The 17,332-nt window shown below is 55.1% G+C and overlaps 1 protein-coding gene across 3 annotated transcripts in view; it reads left to right on the forward strand.

Annotated features, from left to right (window-relative positions):
• ABCC1 (ATP binding cassette subfamily C member 1) overlaps positions 1–17,332 on the forward strand; it is a 102,528-nt gene that overhangs the window by 56,554 nt on the left and 28,642 nt on the right. For 2 of the 3 annotated variants that reach the window (XR_005883190.1, XM_040973263.1), the window contains exons 8-15: positions 1,146–1,379; positions 1,564–1,741; positions 1,892–2,053; positions 5,575–5,667; positions 7,250–7,453; positions 13,365–13,511; positions 14,458–14,545; positions 17,195–17,270. Coding sequence is in view for 2 of the 3 variants with exons in the window: in XM_040973263.1 (XP_040829197.1) it covers positions 1,146–1,379; positions 1,564–1,741; positions 1,892–2,053; positions 5,575–5,667; positions 7,250–7,453; positions 13,365–13,511; positions 14,458–14,545; positions 17,195–17,270 (1,182 nt within the window). In the remaining variant the exon portion in view is untranslated. The remainder of the gene's footprint in view (positions 1–1,145; positions 1,380–1,563; positions 1,742–1,891; positions 2,054–5,574; positions 5,668–7,249; positions 7,454–13,364; positions 13,512–14,457; positions 14,546–17,194; positions 17,271–17,332) is intronic. The other variant, XM_040973264.1, reaches the window with a different exon arrangement.

The raw sequence follows: 17,332 nt of genomic DNA on the forward strand, positions 1-17,332 counted from the left end.
GAGGGATGCTCTTGTCACTTCTGTGCTGTATAGGAGGGGACACTGGGGACCTTGGAAGTTACCAGGAGGCTTGGCTCGAGGACCCATTTTAGCAGAGCTCAGTGATTATCCTGTTCAATGAACCTGATAACCTTTTTCAAAAAGCAGTTGGATTTATTTGTGGGCTTTTATTTATTTATATAAAATGCATTCATTTGAAAAGCAGAGAGAGAGAGAGACAAAGATCTTCCATCCAGGTGATTCACTCCCCATGTGGCAGCCAAGGCTGGGCCATACCAAATCTCGGGAGCCAAGACTTCTTCTGAGTCTCCCCCATGGGTGCAGGGGGCTCAGGCACTCCGGCCATCCTCTGCTGCTTTCTCAGATGCATTAGCAGAGAGCTGGATCCGAAGAGGATGCGCTGGGATTAGAACCAGCAGTGTGGTGGGATGCTGGTGCTAAGGCTGCAGTTTTACTGCAATATCGGCCCCTCTTGTGCTTGTCTTGGTTACGCTTGTTTCATAGTAAATTTTGAACTCAGCAAGTATGAATCTTTCACCTTTAAAAAAAAATAAGATTTTATTTACTCATTCATTGCTTCAAAAGGCAGAGAGAGCTCCCATCTGCTGGTCTGTTCTCCAAATGCTCCCCACCCCATGACTGGGGCTGGAGCTCAGACCAGGTTCCCTGTAACAGGGTCTTGGAACCATCACCTGTGGCCTCCTGGGGTCTGCGTCGGCAGGACGCTGCCAGGGGGAGCTGGGTGATGAGCCTAGGTTCTTCTGCATGAAATGTGGGTTTCTTAGCCAGTGCCTGGCTCTTGCCCAAAGTCTTCTAACTCTGTCCCTTTCTCAGGATGGTCCTGGCTGTCCATCGTGGCTCCCTTAAAGTTCCATCAGGAAGCCAGTGGGGCAGGGCTGGCATTCTCGAACTCATTTTTTGCAGCAGCCTCGTAAGGTATAGGGCTGCTTTGGTCCCAGTTGACAGATGAACCAGCTGAGGGCCACAGAGGTTCATTGAAACTTGCCAAGGAAAACAGGCCAGGTTTCAAACCCACAACTCCCAAGGCCAGGTCTACAGCCCATATGCCAAGTGGACCCTATGTGGTGACTTGTGTGTCCAGGTCAACTGCCCCCGGGGACTCCCTCACACTCCTTTTGTTCCAGGCAGCCGGCGAAGGTCATGTATTCCTCCACCAAGGAGTCCACCAAATCCAAAGGGAGCTCCAAGACGGACGTGAACGAGGAGGTGGAGGCTTTGATTGTCAAGTCACCCCAGAAGGAGCGGGACCCCTCCTTGTTCAAGGTCCTGTATAAGACCTTTGGACCATACTTCCTCATGAGCTTCTTGTTCAAGGCCATCCACGACCTGATGATGTTTACTGGCCCCGAGATCTTAAAGTAAGCCCCTTCCCTCTCCTCCACCCCTCTGGCCCCTCACTGGGCTCTCACATGCCTCCTTGGTGGGACCTTCCACCTGTGGTGCTTGAGAGGGTCACCTGCTCCAGTCTGCGCTCCCCTGTCCTTGCCCCAGTATGGAGGGTCTGCACTAGTCAGCCCGGGCCCCCTGCTTGCCACCCCACAGGCTGCTCATCAACTTTGTGAATGACTCCAAGGCCCCCAACTGGCAGGGCTACTTCTACACGGCGTTGCTCTTCATCAGCGCCTGCCTGCAGACCCTGGTGCTGCACCAGTACTTCCATATCTGCTTCGTGAGCGGCATGCGCATCAAGACGGCCGTCATCGGCGCCGTCTACCGCAAGGTAGGGGCTGCTTGGGAAACCACCCCTCTCCCCTCCAGGTGGCTGACTCAGGATGCAGTGGGGGATAGGGGAAGAGAGAAAGAAAGAGAAGAGTTCAGGGCTCATCCCGTGCCACACTTAACCGTCTCCCCCTTCCGCTTTGCCCCGCAGGCCCTGGTGATTACGAACTCGGCCAGAAAGTCCTCCACAGTGGGCGAGATTGTCAACCTCATGTCTGTGGACGCCCAGAGGTTCATGGACCTGGCCACGTACATTAACATGGTCTGGTCAGCCCCTCTGCAAGTCATACTTGCTCTCTACCTCCTGTGGCTGGTGTGTATTTGACATCATCTCTCCCCTGCACCCCCCCTTTGCCCATCGGGAGGGACTTGCATGGGGAGTGGAGTTGCAGGAAGTGGGTGTTGCTGATGGATGCATGCTCAGCTGTGGGTGTGTCTTGCTGTCATTCATGTTTTCTTTGCTGTCTCCTGGATGTCTTGTTCCTTCCCTGAGTGGCCAGGCTTGGTCCTCTTCTCGTGGCATGGCACCTGTTTGCGTTTGTCTTCTCTTGACATTGTGTGTGATTAGCAACCCCACAACATACAGCACACTGTCTCTTCTCCCCCTGCGTGTCCTCCCCAGTGCTAACCAAGACATTCATTCCCTGGTTCCTAATTATGTTGGTGAAGAGGCTATTAGTTGCACAGCAAAGAAATCCTTCTGAAAATAGCCAAAGCAAGCAGGGTGTGCATTGGGGATGCATATGCTTTGAATGTGTAGGGTCCCAGCTTCAGGCACAGGTGGATCTAGGAACTTATTCTCATCTTGGCATGTCTCAGGCCTGTTTGCCTCTGGGTTGGCTTCGTCCTCACTGGGAATTTCCCTGCGTGGCTCCCATAGCTTTGAGGTTAGGTCATCTTTGCATAGAATACCAGCAGCAGCGGGGACGAGGCTGCCTTTGCCTCGGCCATCCTGGCGGAGTGTCTGAGTACAGCAGGAGGCAGTGGTCCTGATATGGCCAGCCTGGGTCCCACTTCCTCTCCCACAGCAGCAGCGCTGTGGCTCACGTGGACTTGGACATGGACCGAGGCAGCAAGGGGATGCTGAGCAGAGTGACCTGTCGCGTGACTCGTACCTGGCTCTGCCTCCCCAGGGGCCTTCACTCATGCACTTGCTTCTCTCCCAAAGAGTGTCATTGTGTCTGTCCTTCAAGCCTGTGACAGAGGCCCCCCACCCCCACCCCCAGTTCCTCAGTGTTCCTCTCTTTTGGATCTGATGGCTTTGGTGTAACAAGTGGTGTGGTGTTACCTTCCAAAGTGGTTCCCTCTGTGCTCGGGCTGTATGCCCTTCTCTCTTCGTGGATATCTGTGGGTGGACAGCATCTGACTTCTCTTTTGTCTTCTCTGCGGTTACAGCCACAGCAGGGTCCCTACAAGCGAGCACTCACATTCCCTTTTATGTATTTATCTAAAAGGCAGTGTGACAGGAGAGAGAAAATCCATCCACTAGTTCCCTCCCTAAATGGCTGCCATGGCCAGGGGCTAAGCTAAACTGAAGCCGGGGGCTGGGAGCTCCATCCTTGTCTCGGGTGTGCACACAGGGGCCCAGGTACCTGGACCATCCTCTGCTGCTTTCCTAGGCGCATTGGCAAAGAGTCACATCGGAAGTGGAGCAGCTGAGATTTGAACTGGTGCTCGTATAGTTAGTATGCACATGTTGCAGGCAGCAACTTCACGTGCCTTGCCACGATGTCATTTCCTGAGGTTGTCTTGACTGTAGGTGATACTTTTTTGTGTGTGAGTTTCTGGAAACTCAAAGAGAAAAGAACCCCATTGGAATTGAAATGCCCAAATAGAAGTTCTTTCTGGACTGGCAGTTTGTGGTCTCTGTATCCCCAGCGAGGACTGCCATGGGTAAAAGTACTTACCGGACGCTCTTTGCCGCCGTACCTGCAGGCTTGCTTCTGGAGCTGTTGGGGAATATCATTCAGCATCACACCGTCACTGTGTCACACGCTCCTGCACTGCTGACGTCCGAGGCCACAGCCTTTGCCATGGGGAGGGGAGGGGAGGGGTTGCGTGTGTGAGTTGAGCATAGCCTAGGGGTGGGACTGACGGCAGAGGCTGTGGTTCCTCTCATCCTTGCTCCTCTTCTGCTCGGGCTCTGGCCTCACACAAGTCTGAGCCTCAACTGCATCATCTTCAGTTGGTACTCAGGATGGTAACAGCAGTCGCAGAAAAGGAGACACCTCAGTGAGGGCTGCAGGTCCCATTCACAGAGCCAGCTCCGGGCGTGCAAGTGTGTGCAGTGTACCTGGGTGCTTGGCTGCTCTTGGAACCGATTCAGGATGTTCTGGTCTGCAGAGGAACTATGTGTGTTGGCTGGGCAGGAATTGTTGAAACACCTGCTGGAGCGGCAACAGCATCTTTGTGGTACTTGGAATGGCATCCCCAGAGGGTGATGGTTTGGAAGGGACAAACACCTATTTGTTTGTAACACACCTTTAGTAGAAGGAAACTAATCATGTTCCCTTGTTGCGTGTGTGTCAGGGTGCTTCAGACTGTTCTCAAAATGAGCAAGCATGAGATAAGCTTGTTATGCACAAATTTTTGAAATCTGCGCACATGAGGCTTGGCAGAAAGTTTGTCAGAAATGCATACTGTGGACAGGGGAGTGGGTGGAGAAAACCAGTAGACTTCAACATCTCACTATACCAGAATTCTGTTTGCTCGTGACCTCTTGGGGCTACCCTCGTATGGTTCAGCTAGGTGTGGGGTGACAGCTTGCCCTCTCCAGGTATCCGTTTGTATGTGTGTGTGTGTGTGAGGCTTAGAAACTGGGACAAAGCCACAGGTCAGTCTCTTCTCGGCCAGCTTCACAGAATCTCCCGGTCGGCAGACGGGGCGGGAGAACAGGTCAGCCTCTTACCCACACATCTCAACGCCGCGAGGCTTGGAGCACTGGTTTTCCTTTGCTCCTTGGGCAACAAGGTCTAGCCTGAGCCAACAAGGTGCCCGTGCTGAGAAATCAGTGTGCTGAATTGGGGAGCCCCATGCCAGCCTGCCCTGGAAGTGTCCCTGAAGGCTACAGCTTCTGACCCCCGTGGCTCCCTCCTCCAGGCTCACACCAGGTGCTATGACCTGCCAGGACTTGCATGCCTCACCTCAGGGTCATATACATGGCTGCAAGTGAATAAAAAGAATTTAGCAAAGAATAAAGATGCAAGGGGTCCCAGTCCCTGGGAGAAACCCAGAAAAAAGCTTCCTGGGGTCTTTGCCCAGCTTGGGTGACTGAGAGACAGCCACAATGAGCATTCATGCATGAAGTGTCATCACCCAGCAAAGCCCCCTTGAGACTGGGTCACCGGGGCTGTGTTGGGAGGAGGGCTGGCCCCTTGGACTTCCTCTGTCCAGCGTGTCCCAGCCTCTCAGAAGGGAGCAGGTGGTTCCACATGAGCTGGGAATTCTATGCCCAGGGAGCTACTCTAGACCAGTCTATTCATGATGGAAACAATCCCCTCCCCCGTGATGGCCTCGTTCTCAGATGCCTGCCAAACTTGTACACAGCCTGGAAGCTGGGAGAAGCGTCAGGTGGTGGCTGTCTTACCTGTTCTCTGTTCATCTTACTGCCTGGGAGGCCAAAGCCATCGTTCACACAACTGTCCATCTCCCTGGGTGTCAGATAATGGGCTGTGGCCATACCTGATCCTGGAAGGGGTTGGGAGGATTGAGACTGCAGCTGCTTCCATGTCCTCGCAGCTGTGGGCGGCGTGGACATGGGCTGGACCAGGAGGCCATTCAGACCCTCGTCCGCTCCAGTCCGACGGGGGAACAGACATCTCCTCTCTCCCGTAGAACCTGGGCCCTTCCGTGCTGGCCGGGGTGGCCGTGATGATCCTCATGGTGCCTTTCAACGCTGTGATGGCGATGAAGACCAAGACCTACCAGGTGTGTGTCTGCTCTGCGGGGCTCCCAGATGCGCACGCCTTCCCCCACCATGAGGTCCTCAGCCCTCGGAATTACCTGGAGAGGCTTTAGCAAGTGCTGATGTGCAGGCCTGCTGCTGGGCTGCTGGGCTTTCGTGTCAGTGTGCACAAGCCTGGGCAGGGGCTTTGTCCAAGCTTTCCCCAGGGTCTGTGGTGGTTGGTCCCTGGCAGGTACACCTGAGACACAGCAGGGGTGTGACCGAGCCCCAAGGGATCCCTTGTTCCTGTGTGTGGCTGTTTTTCCCATGTTTTGTCTGTTGCTATCACCAGATACCTGAGCGGGGGGGTGCGGTCACTGTAAAGAAAAGAGGTTTCTGCATAGCTCCTGGCTGGCAGCTTCCTGAGGTGGCCTTTAGTGTCGCATCTGTCTGCCCACCAGGCTTTATTCCCAGAGTCTCCACCTTAGGACCTCATCCCTGTCACTCGCCACAGTTCTGACCTTTGAACATGACATTTGAATAAAATTTCTGCCTTGTAAGAGCCCTCACTGCAGCTTCCCAGGGTGTGCAGCAGCAGGGAGCTGGCACCAGGGGTGGGCACTGAACCTCAGGACTCTGATGTGTGACATGGGCATCTGAAGCAGTTTTCTTGATTTTTTTTTTTTAAGATTTATTTGTTTATTTGAAAGGCTAAGTCGAAGAGAGAGACGGAGAAACACAGAGAGATCTTACATCTGCTAGTTCACTCCCTAAAGGCTCACAGACACCAGAGCTGGGTCAGGCTGAGGGCATGGGGTTTTGTCTCGGTCTCCTATGTGAAGCGGCAGGGGTCCAGCCATGGGCCATTGTCACCACTGTCCCAGGTGTGCTAGTGGGAATCTGGGCTGGCAGTGCAACAGTTGAAACTCAACCCAGCACTTGTGTCAGATGCCAGTGTCCCAGGCAGCACGGGTGATGGCTTAACCCTTTCCACCACCATGCCAGCCCGTCCTTGCTTTGCTAGAGTGGTCCTTGTGTGGGGTCTCAAAGCCACAAGAAGGGTTTGTAGGATTTGCAGAGTCCACGCCCCACCCACAGGAAAGCTCATCTTCCACAGGTGGTGTTGCTGGAGCCGGTGCTGGGATGTAGTCCATTAAGCCACTGCCCGCGATGCTGGCATCCCCTATCAGCACCAGCTCTGTTAATGCTGCTGACAAGCAGGCAGGGCATGGCCCAAGTGCTTGTGCCCTTGCCACCCACATGGGGTTTCAGGCTCCCAGCTTTGGCCTGGCCTAGTACTGGCCATTTTGACCATCTTGGGGGTGAGCTGGTAGGTGGAAACTCTGTTTCCTCTCCCTCTGTTACATTGCCTTTCAAATAAATGTCTTAAGTTTTTAAAAAAAAGTTCCTGGACAATGAAATAAAAGGTATAGGCAGTGATGTCACAGGATGACTGATGTGGGCAGTCAGGCACAGGCGTGGTATTGTGATGGCTGACGTGGGCAGTCAGGCGCAGGCATGGTATTGTGCTGTCTGCTGTAGGCAGGCAGGCACAGGTGTGGTATTGTGATGGCTGCTGCGGGTGGCCAGGCGCAGGCGTGGTGTTGATGGGCCTTGTCTGTGAAGGTGGCGCACATGAAGAGCAAAGACAACCGGATTAAACTCATGAATGAGATTCTCAACGGGATCAAAGTGCTGAAGTTGTACGCCTGGGAGCTGGCATTCAAGGACAAGGTGTTGGACATCCGGCAGGAGGAGCTGAAGGTGCTGAAGAAGTCCGCCTACCTGGCAGCTGTGGGCACCTTCACCTGGGTCTGCACCCCTTTTCTGGTAAGTGAAGCCAACTCTTTCCCAGGCCCATAGGGTCTGCCATTGTCTTTTGTTTGCATCTCTGAGTGGGTGTTAAAGGTTGACCATGTGTCCAGCCCATTCTTGCTGAAATATGTTGCCACCTTAGTCCCCTAGTCCTGCCCAGCCCACACAGCAGCTCTCAGCCAGCCAGGTCAGTAACTGTTTGTCCCAGGTTCTCTGTGAGTCACACACTTGGCTATCCCAGAATGTAACCTGGAGCTTCTCTCCCCCCCTTCCTGGGGCAAGCCTGGAAAGATGCCACTCAGTGCTGACCAGATGGCCACAGCCTGAGCTGTCCGTGGTTCAGGGAGTGCATATTGAGGGGGCACTGCCACCTGCATTCTGAAGGTCACTTAGCCTACCGCCATTCTCTCTCGCCTGGAGCGGTGGGCTCAAAGAAGGTGGACAAGTACTGTTACGTCGTTGTGTTGGCTGCTGAACCCTCAGTGCCTAAGGTGGTGTGCATAGTAGGGAGCTTTGCACGTATGTGTTGTTGACTGGAAGGGAAATCATACAGAAAGCTGACCATGAGAAGTATGCAGTCTCTACTGGCTGCTGGTCCCTCGTTTCCAAGGCGGTGGTTTGGTGCGTCTATCCAGTAGCAAGGCATTGATGCATGTAGGTGCATGGCTGTGGGTAAACTCGAGGTCAATACTCGCCATGCAGAACCTGAGTATCCATGGGTTCTGGTGTCTTCCTGAAGAGCCTGGCACCAGCACTGCCCACCCCCAACCCCTGACACTGAGAGACGTTGCTGTGTTTTCTTCTGGGTGGCATCATAACGCCTCCCAGAGCCTGGACCTGCCAACTGCTGTGATACAACACGAGTGACATCAGATCCCCTGCAGGCCTTGTGCAAATCCAGTTTGCCCCACTCAGAGCCTCAGTTTCTGCAGGTCTAAGTGGGTCTGGAAATTTGCATTCTGGTACAGCCCCATGGAGTGGAGCCCAACAACCATGAGTATGTTCTATGTTGTGGTAGCAGTCACACCACTAGGCTGCTGGTGGAGACACAGGCTCTTGGGCCTCAGCTCTGGCTGCCTAGACCAGAACCTGCATTTAGCACAAACTCAGGGTGGCTCCTTTAGATGAGGGAGCAAGTGTCAGGTGCTGGGAGTTGGCACATTTTTTTTTTAAAGATTTATTTATTTTGATTGCAAAGTCAGATATACAGAGAGGAAGAGCTTCCATTCGCTGATTAACTCCCCAAGTGGCCACAGTGGCTGGAGCTGAGCCAATCCGAAGCCAGCGTTTCTTCCAGGTCTCCCACGTGGATCCTAAGGCTTTGGGCCATCCTCTGCTGCTTTCCCAGGCCACAAGCAGGGAGCTGGATGGGAAGTGGGGCTGCCAGGATTAGAACCGGCATCTATATGGCATCCTGGCGCGTATAAGGCGAGGACTTTAGCTGCTAGGCTACCACACCGGGCCCTGACAGGTGTCATCTTAAGGGTGTCCCCCCTCCGTGTTGATACCCGTAGGTCCCTAGTGAAAGGTTTGGCTCCTCCTGCTCATGCCCCACCCTTGGGTGCCTGTATTTCCAGACCCAAAGGTAGATACAAGTAGAAACCATTTAGAGACACTTCAGAAGTTCATAGAAAACAGAATTTAAAGATGATTTAGCTTTAGCACAGATTGTTTTGAAATCTGTGCCTACAGGGCTGTCTTCTGCCAGTCATGGAAAAATACATCTCTAGCAGAAACCACACATGGGGATTGTCAAATATTTCATGTGCCTGAGTCAGCTAGTCTTTCCATGAATGTCTTGGGCTTTCCCCTTACCTATACTTGGGCACATCCTGCATTGACTGATGCACGGGCGATCCCAAACCCCATGGGCATGCATGACACCCGGACTCCTACAGCAGCCCTGGAGGGAGGGTAGGAAAGTTGTCTTCCTCCCAGGCTGGGCGGGGTGCGCCCTGCCCTTAGCTCTGTGTAGGGGCCTGTGGACGGGGCCTGCGAATCACACGGGTGGTTGCTGAACACGCTTGGCCTGCCCCTCATCCCCCACCGCCACTGTCTCTGAACTTGCTACTCCAGTCTCTGGTAGGTGGGTGGGAGATGTGGGGGCACCCCTGACCCCGCCTGCCAGCTGGAAGAGACCTTGGCCCTGACTAAGACAACAGAAGCCTCTGACTACATTAGGATAAAATATGTGGCCTTGGAAGGTGTCCGCAAGTTCTTTCCACTGGCGAATTCCTGTGCTTCAAGTATGGCAGCCAGCGCTCGGCGTGATGGAAGACAGCGGCCCTGGGGGGTCGACCTCAGGGTTGCCATCCTGTGCAAGATTGATGGAGCTGTTTCGCAGGAGCACAGAGCCTGGTATTCATCCTGTACCCTAATGTACTGCCCTGAAATAGCCTCTCCAGGCCTCTGCCATCAGCGCTCGGCATTCCCACTCTGGTTGATGTGTCAGCTGCCTGCCTTCCGCTGCACCTTGCCTCTCCTGTGACAACAGCGTTCCCTGCTGGTCGTGAGCGGGATGCGTGAACCTGGCTGTATCTTGCTTGTGTCCTCAGTGTGTACAGTATAGGACCGTGGGCATCCCACACTGGTTCAGGCCACATATGTGGATGAGAGATTGACAAACCCCAGCAGTCAGGAGCTGTCCTGCAGAAAAGCTAGCGCACGGCAACTGGAGTCGCAGATCCCAACAGCCTAGAAAATCACTTTCTAGATTTAACTGTTGTGGACTGGAGAGTGAGTGTGTGTGTGTGTGTGTGTGTGAGAGAGAGAGAGAGAGAGAGAGAGAGAGAGAGAGAGAGAGAGTGTGTGTGTGTGTGTGTGTGTAGGCTGCCATCCCCTGGTTCACTCCCTAGGTGCATCTAAGAGCTGGAGCTGGGCCAGGCCCAAGCTTGGAGCCCATGCACCTAACCCCCACCCCCGCCAGGTCTCCCACTTGGGTGGCAGGGAACCTAACAACTTGAACCCATTTTCTGCAGCCTTCTAGGGCATGTATCAGCAGAAAGCTGAATTAGGGAATGGAGTCAAACCTGGGAACTCAGAAATGCCATGCAGGCATCTTACCCACTAGATCAAAAACCCCTCCCAAGGAATATAATGGCTGGAGTTCCAGGCATGGCTGGATCTAGGCGCCCCCAGCATACCACGGGGAGTCAAGCTCTGCTTTCTCCACAGTGGTGTCCCGTGGCCTGGCAGTTCTGCATGCTTCTCTTCTCCCAGCAGTCCCAGGAGCAGCGGGTCCTACAAGGGAACCGCTGTCATCTATGTGGTTGGGTCTTGCTGGTCTCACTTGGTCACATGTCATGCTGAGCCTAGCCTGGGTCTCGGGCCTGGGGTCAGTGGCATGGCAGCATTTAGGGCTGGGGTAGGCACTCGACGGGGCTCTGCTTGCATCTGAAGCTCAGAGACTAAAAGGAGAAGGAGTTGGGTTCCCCCAGAAGAAGATTGGAATGCAACCAGAAGCGGCCTCGGTGCTGGGCCAGCAGCAGGCAGAGTCATATCTGGACCAGGAGCCTGCTGAGTGTTCTGAGACACGTGCAGGAGCTGAGGGGTCACGGCTGTTAGTTTGCTGTGATGCTTGGAGGAGGGACTGGGTTGGGAGTTTGCATTCTCAGCCCCTGTCTCCTACAAGGCCAGGGCAGACCATGCCTATCCACCGGCAGCCAAGCTCTCCTGCCCCAACTGCCCCACACTGCCCCATTCCCCATGTGCGGAGCCTGACACGCCTGACACACATGTGGTGCTTGGTCACACATGTGGAGGGCAGAGCTCCACTTCCTGGAGTAGCCAGGCCCCAGGGAGAAGAAGGACCTGCTGGGAGCTGGGTCATGTGGACCTGAAACGCCTGGTTGCCCCCAGCGGCTGCTGTGTTCTGGCCAGATTCCCCAGGGCCTGGTGTTTTGCTGCTGTGGGGACACTTCCGAGTGTAGTTCCTCCCTCCTCCTGCCATGGATCCCTGCACCCACTCCACCCAGCCCCCACCATACATCCCCATCATCCCCCGGTCTCCAGAGAGTCCAGGCAATGTCCTCAGCAGAGGCTACTGTGGGTGGAACCCTCTTGCCCTCAGGCATGTTCGCCTGCGCTGGGAGACAGGCCCACTGTGCGTCCCACCCACTTGTTCCTAACGAGATGACCCACCCCATGTGCTCGCAGGCTCAGGTCTGATCGATGGGAAAGGTGTTGCTAGATGACTTAGAGAAGGTGCCTGGGGAGAATGGCTTCCCAGGCCCCTCCCTGGTGTCTATAGATCCAGGACCAGAGCTGTCTTCCTGAGCCAGGCAGCAGGCTGTAGTGCCCCTGTGGGTGAGAGGCCAGAGTGTCATATCTCGGCCACTCAGGAATCCCGTATCCCTGACCCTGCAAGTGCCTCCCCTCCCTCCTGGCGGTGCAGTCTGGGAAATTCCTGTGCCTGCCTCGGGGTCAACCAGGTTGTTAGTCCCAGAATCGGAACCAATGTGGGCTTCAGAGGTTCTTCAGGTGCCGAACCTGCAACAAGAGCTGAGAGCTGCTGCCACCTGCCAGCACTTCCCACACACTGGCCCTGGGGTGAGCCCTATGCTCAGGTCCTGGAGGTGTCTCATAAGTCCCATTTCATGGACAGGGAAGCAGAGTCCTGCTCAGGGAGTTACCCAGGGCTGCCCACTGAGACACAACAAAATGTATGCAGAGAGAGGGAGAGGCCCATCTAATGTTCCTCTGTGCTGAGTCACACCCTAGATGGCCACAGTGGCTGGGGCTGGCCCAGGCCAAAGCCGGGAGCTAGGAACTTCCAGTTGAGATCCTGAAGAGGCTCGGGAATCCTGCTGCCCCATAGCTGAGGCGCTCGGATCTCCTGAGACCCCAAAGGCAGGGACTGGAGGTGATCCCTTGCCCTCCAGCAAGAACCCCCCAGTGCTCCAGGTGTGAGGGATACCGTAAGGAGAGGGTTTTGATGCAGCTACCAGGGTTTTCCAAGTTTGCTTATGAGTTTGTGTCACGGCTGATCCAGTTCTAGGATTCTGTTGTCTGGCCTGCAGGGGGACATCTGCCAGGCTCCCATCTCCTGCTGCGATGGCGAGGCAGGGATGCCAGCCAGCGCTGGTGGCCTGGAGCTCCACCAATCATCCTCATCTCCTTCCCTAGCCATGCTGTACACCCTGCATCGGGCAGGGGATCTGCCCTTCTCTCGACAGTGGAGGCAGCCAGCATGGCACTAAGATGCTGCCGCCTTCACAGGCAAGGCCACGTTCAGGGGTAGTAAAACCCTCGAGGGAGCTCCACTGCTCCCACAAGAGGGCCTCCCCAGAACCACAAACTGTATTTGCCTTTATTTTTGGAGGGTCTCTTCCTTCCTTGGGGCATCTGATCACACACTGGGGAACTGGAAACAGAGTCCTGAAGGCCTGGGAGGGGAGGTGAACTTGCCTAGGGTGGTCTTGACGAACCCGCTCAATGCCAAGGGTCCCTTCAGAAGTCAAGGACACAGGTGCAGAGCAAAGTCCCTGTCTTCGTGTGCCTGAAAGGGGTGAAAGGTAAATGCATAAACCGATACAGTAGAAGGTGGAGGCGGGTGCTGGGGGGGAAAGCCAGGGCGGAGTGTGTCGGTCAGACAGCAGGCGGGAAGTACCCAGGCTGCAGCCACTGCAGGGGCAGAGGCCGGGCGGCAGGACCATGCTGGACGTTGTTGAGGACCTGTGAGAATGCTCATCTGACTGGTTGCTGTGAAGGCTAGTGAGAGAGCTGGCGACTTTGGCTGCCGATCGGTCACTGGTTTATCTCAGGAATGAATGGGTCACATGTTGAACCTCCGATGTGCGCTACACCCTGCCAGTGGCTTTGGCTGCCATCCCTGCCAGGCCACGTTGGGAGGACCCCCAGGAGAGTGTTTCTGTGACACCCTCTCCCCCACTAGACACGGTAGTCAGTGTCTGCTTTCCACCTGCAGGTGGCCCTGTCCACATTTGCCGTCTACGTGACTATCGACAAGAACAACATCCTGGATGCCCAGAGAGCCTTCGTGTCCTTGGCCTTGTTCAACATCCTCCGCTTCCCACTCAACATCCTCCCGATGGTCATCAGCAGCATTGTGCAGGTACGGCAGGCAGTGCCAGGGCCAGCGAGAGGGTCAGGGCACAGGGTGAAAGGACCCTGCCTCCCTCTGCCTGCCCTCACTTCCCACCTCCCCATGGTGCCTGTGGCCCAGGCCAGGCCCTTCTTCATGAGGAACTCGGCAAGTCTGTGGAATGAGTCTATGCCCTGAGACTTTCTCATGCCTTCTGTTCTGTTGCGTCTGGCAGGCCATTCCCTGGCCCCGCCTTCCACTTGCCTCCTAAAATGTGGCTCTCCATGTAGCCGACTGATCTCACACCCACCCTTGGGAACCCTGCAGTCCTGGGGTCCTTCTCTGTGCCCCTCCCTCTCTGCCACCATGCCCTCCTCGTCCTCTTTCCCAACCCTGCACTGGGATAGAGCTCCGTTTGTACACAGGCTGTCTCAGGAGCAAGAAGACGCTTTCATTACTGAGACTCGCCGGTAATGGACCTACCATGAGGCTTGGGCCTCGGCATTTTGCCGACCCCACTCCCTCCAGGCGTTTCTGTTGGCCTCCCTCCCGCCTTCCCCCTCCTTGCTTCTCTTGCTCTGCTGGAGACTTGTAAAGCAGTCTTAGGCATTGCACCCATAAATACTTGAACGTGCCTTTCTTGGAGAGCTCAACTCGCTGTATCGTATTATACCTAAGGAACCAAGCAGTGTCTTTCTCACAATATCACTAGGTGGATCTTAGAGCCTCTGGTTCAAGGGTAGTAAATGCTTCTGAAGTCCCTCTCCGTGACAGGCAAGTCCCACTGGCTCTCTCTTTTCCAGGCCTTTCTGGAAGCTTCTAAAGGCAAGCAAACAACCACCACCACCTGTTTTACGTTTTTTTTTTTTTCCCTTGACGCCAATGCTGACCTTTCAGGCAGAAGGAAGCCACCTCGGTTTGTTGTTCAGAAATGTGTCTCAGAAATAACTTTTGGCTGTGTCTGCTCTCCGTACAGGCCAGCGTCTCCCTTAAGCGCCTCAGGATCTTCCTGTCCCACGAGGAGCTGGCGCCCGACAGCATCGAGCGGAGACCCATCAAGGACGGTGCGTGCCGGTGTTCTGCCCACTGCCCTCCAGCCTGGCTGGTCTGCGAGAACCGCAGAGAGCAGAGGGAAGTTGGGGGCAGTGAGGGGAGCCTGGCCTCTTGGGGTCTCCCCTTGCCTCTCTCAAATGGTGGCACACGTTATGGGAGGATGCACTTGGGCAGGCAGCATAAGGACCCACCACCTACCGGCTGTGTCTGTTTAGATTTGGACCTCAGTTTGCTCATCTGGGTAATGGGAACGAAAAGACCGTTCCCTGGTTCGTGACCAGTCCCGTGGTTGGTTCCGTAGCTTGTTCATTTGTCTTTTCCCTGCTGATGCCTCTGAGCTGGGGCCTTTTGACTGTGCCTCTCTTTCTGGGCACTTGACGATAGTAGCAGGAATTTAGCAGGGACACTTCCACTTTTGTGTCACATCTACCGTATATGGTCCTCTCTGAGGGCATCGGCATACTGACTCATCCCGTGCTTACTGCAGATACCACAAAGAGGGCTACAAAACCCTTTCTGTTTTAAAGACTTATTTTTGTTTGAAAAAGTTATGGAGAGGGAAAGAGAGACAAAGATCATCCATCTGCTGGTTTCTTCTCCAAATGGCTGCAATGGCTAGGGTTGGGCCGAAGCCAGGAGCCTCTTCCGGGTCTCCTCTGTGGGTGCAGGGGTCCAAGGACGTGGATCATCCTTCGTGGCTTTCCCAGACCATAAACAAAGAGCTGGATCACAGAGCAGCCTGGACTTGAACTGGCACCCGTATGGGGTGCCAAAACCACTAACAGAGGCCTGACTTGTATACAGGGTTATGCCTCCTTCCCCCAGGACACCTGTTTTTCAGATAAGGAAACTGGCCTGAGATGGCCCAAATGAGCTGAGGCAGGATTTGAACCTGCCACTGGCCAGTGGAGCGCTTGCTGTCCTGCATCCCCCCTCACTGAGTCCCCAGTACCCTATGTCTCACCTTACTCGGCTGTCACCACAGCCCACAGCGGTCACCAGCACTGTCACCAACCCCACCTTACAACCAGGGGGCACAGACTCGCGGGCTGGTGACAGGCGTGATCGGCAGACACGGTGTGGGTGCTTGCCTCCCAGGCCGCCTGCCAGTGTCCCCGACAGCCTGGAAAGCCCTGGGGGGTGCCTGGCACGGACAAGAGCCTGGACCCTCAAGGACAGAGCCCCACTGACATTCAGGGCGGGAATGCTCCTTGCAGGCGGCCACTGTCCTGTATGTTGCAGGGTGGTGAGTGGCATACCAGCATGCCAGGCTACTCCTTCAGTGGGGACAGTTGTGGCCATCAAAGGGGTCTGCAGTGTCCCTGTGTGTGTGGGGGAGAGAGCGTGTCGCCCCCACGTGAGGATCACTGCAAAGGCAGAGGCTGGCGCCCCAACCCCAGCACCCTCGGCCTGTGGTCATTTAGGTTCTGCTGTGCCCATCGTGGGTGTGGGAACGAAGCCATATGCCCAGAGCCCAACTTCCCCTCCTAGCCTGGGCTGAAGTTTGAGGCTGCCCAGGAGGTGACTGAAGCTCTTAGCAGGTGGCAGCCAGCGTTGGGGACGGCGTCATACACCCAAGTGCCCTGGCCTGCCAGTCTCTGCTGAGCCCAGCAGCTCTCCCTGGGTCCTTGAGGTGGCAGCTGAAGGAGTGGGGCTGAGGTCCACCAGGAAGCTCCCTCCCCTCCCCAGATTTTTGTTTCTGTGATGCCTGGGGGCAAGTAACTTCTCCATCTTCAGTGGGGTTCAGAAGTAGGAAGGAGAGTTTTCTGTTTCTGCTTTCCAAGTGAGGGAATCGGAGGCAGCCCCAGGCCCTGGGAACCTCACAGACCGCAGACCACAGAATGCAGGCTTTGTCGCAAGGCTCACCCTCCTCCCACCTTAATACCCTGCTTTCGGTTCATCTTTCTCTTGCCCTCCTTTTCTCCCTTCCTTTCTTCTTCTTCTTCTTTTTTTTTTAATTGCTTGTGTCTGGTGTTTTGAAAAGGTTAAAGTTGGGCCTGGCTTGGTAGCCTAGGAACTAAAGTCCTCATATGAGCGCAGATTCTAATCCTGGCAGCCCCACTTCCCATCCAGCTCCCTGCTTTTGGCTTGGGAAGGCAGTCGAGGTCGGCCCAAGGCCTTGGGACCCTGCACCCACGTGGGAAACCTGGAAGAGGCTCCTGGCTTCGGATCAGCACAGCTAGGACTGTTACAGCCACTTGGGGAGTTAATCAATGGACAGAAGATCTTTCTCTTCTCCATGTGTATCTGACTTTGCAATAAAAATAAAACAAATCTTAAAAAAAAAAAAATGAAGGTTGATCAGTGGTGGGGTGTGGTATGTAGGGAGGGGACAGGAGACCACTCCAGGAACCAGGAGTTAAAAGGGACCTGACCTTGAACTAGAAGGAAAGCAGGCCCCTAGGACCGTGATGCAGGGAAGTCCGCAGGAGGCTCTGCCCGGCTCCCCACTGGCCTCAGCCTCGGCTTAGCCCCTTTGCCCTCTGGGTTAACCCCCAAACCTGACCGAAGCACATAGTCCTTTCCATAACGCATAGTCCCATTACTGTCCAGCATGGGGTGCTAAACTGCTTGACTGGGGGACGCGCGGAATGAGGGCACCTGTCCGGCCTGGGCCTCACCTGTGCCCCTGTGAGCACCTGTGCCCTCATACCTTTCAGGTGGCAGTACCAACAGCATCACCGTGAAGAATGCCACCTTCACCTGGGCCCGGGGCGAGCCTCCCACGCTGAACGGGTAAGCCAGACCCAGGCTGCTGTGGTCAGACGTGGGTATCGGGTCCAGTCGTGCTGCAGCTC

This window comes from Ochotona curzoniae, unplaced genomic scaffold (assembly GCF_017591425.1).
Source record: "Ochotona curzoniae isolate NIBS_2020 unplaced genomic scaffold, NIBS_Ocur_1.0 contig_2321, whole genome shotgun sequence".
Taxonomy (NCBI): Eukaryota; Metazoa; Chordata; class Mammalia; order Lagomorpha; family Ochotonidae; genus Ochotona; species Ochotona curzoniae.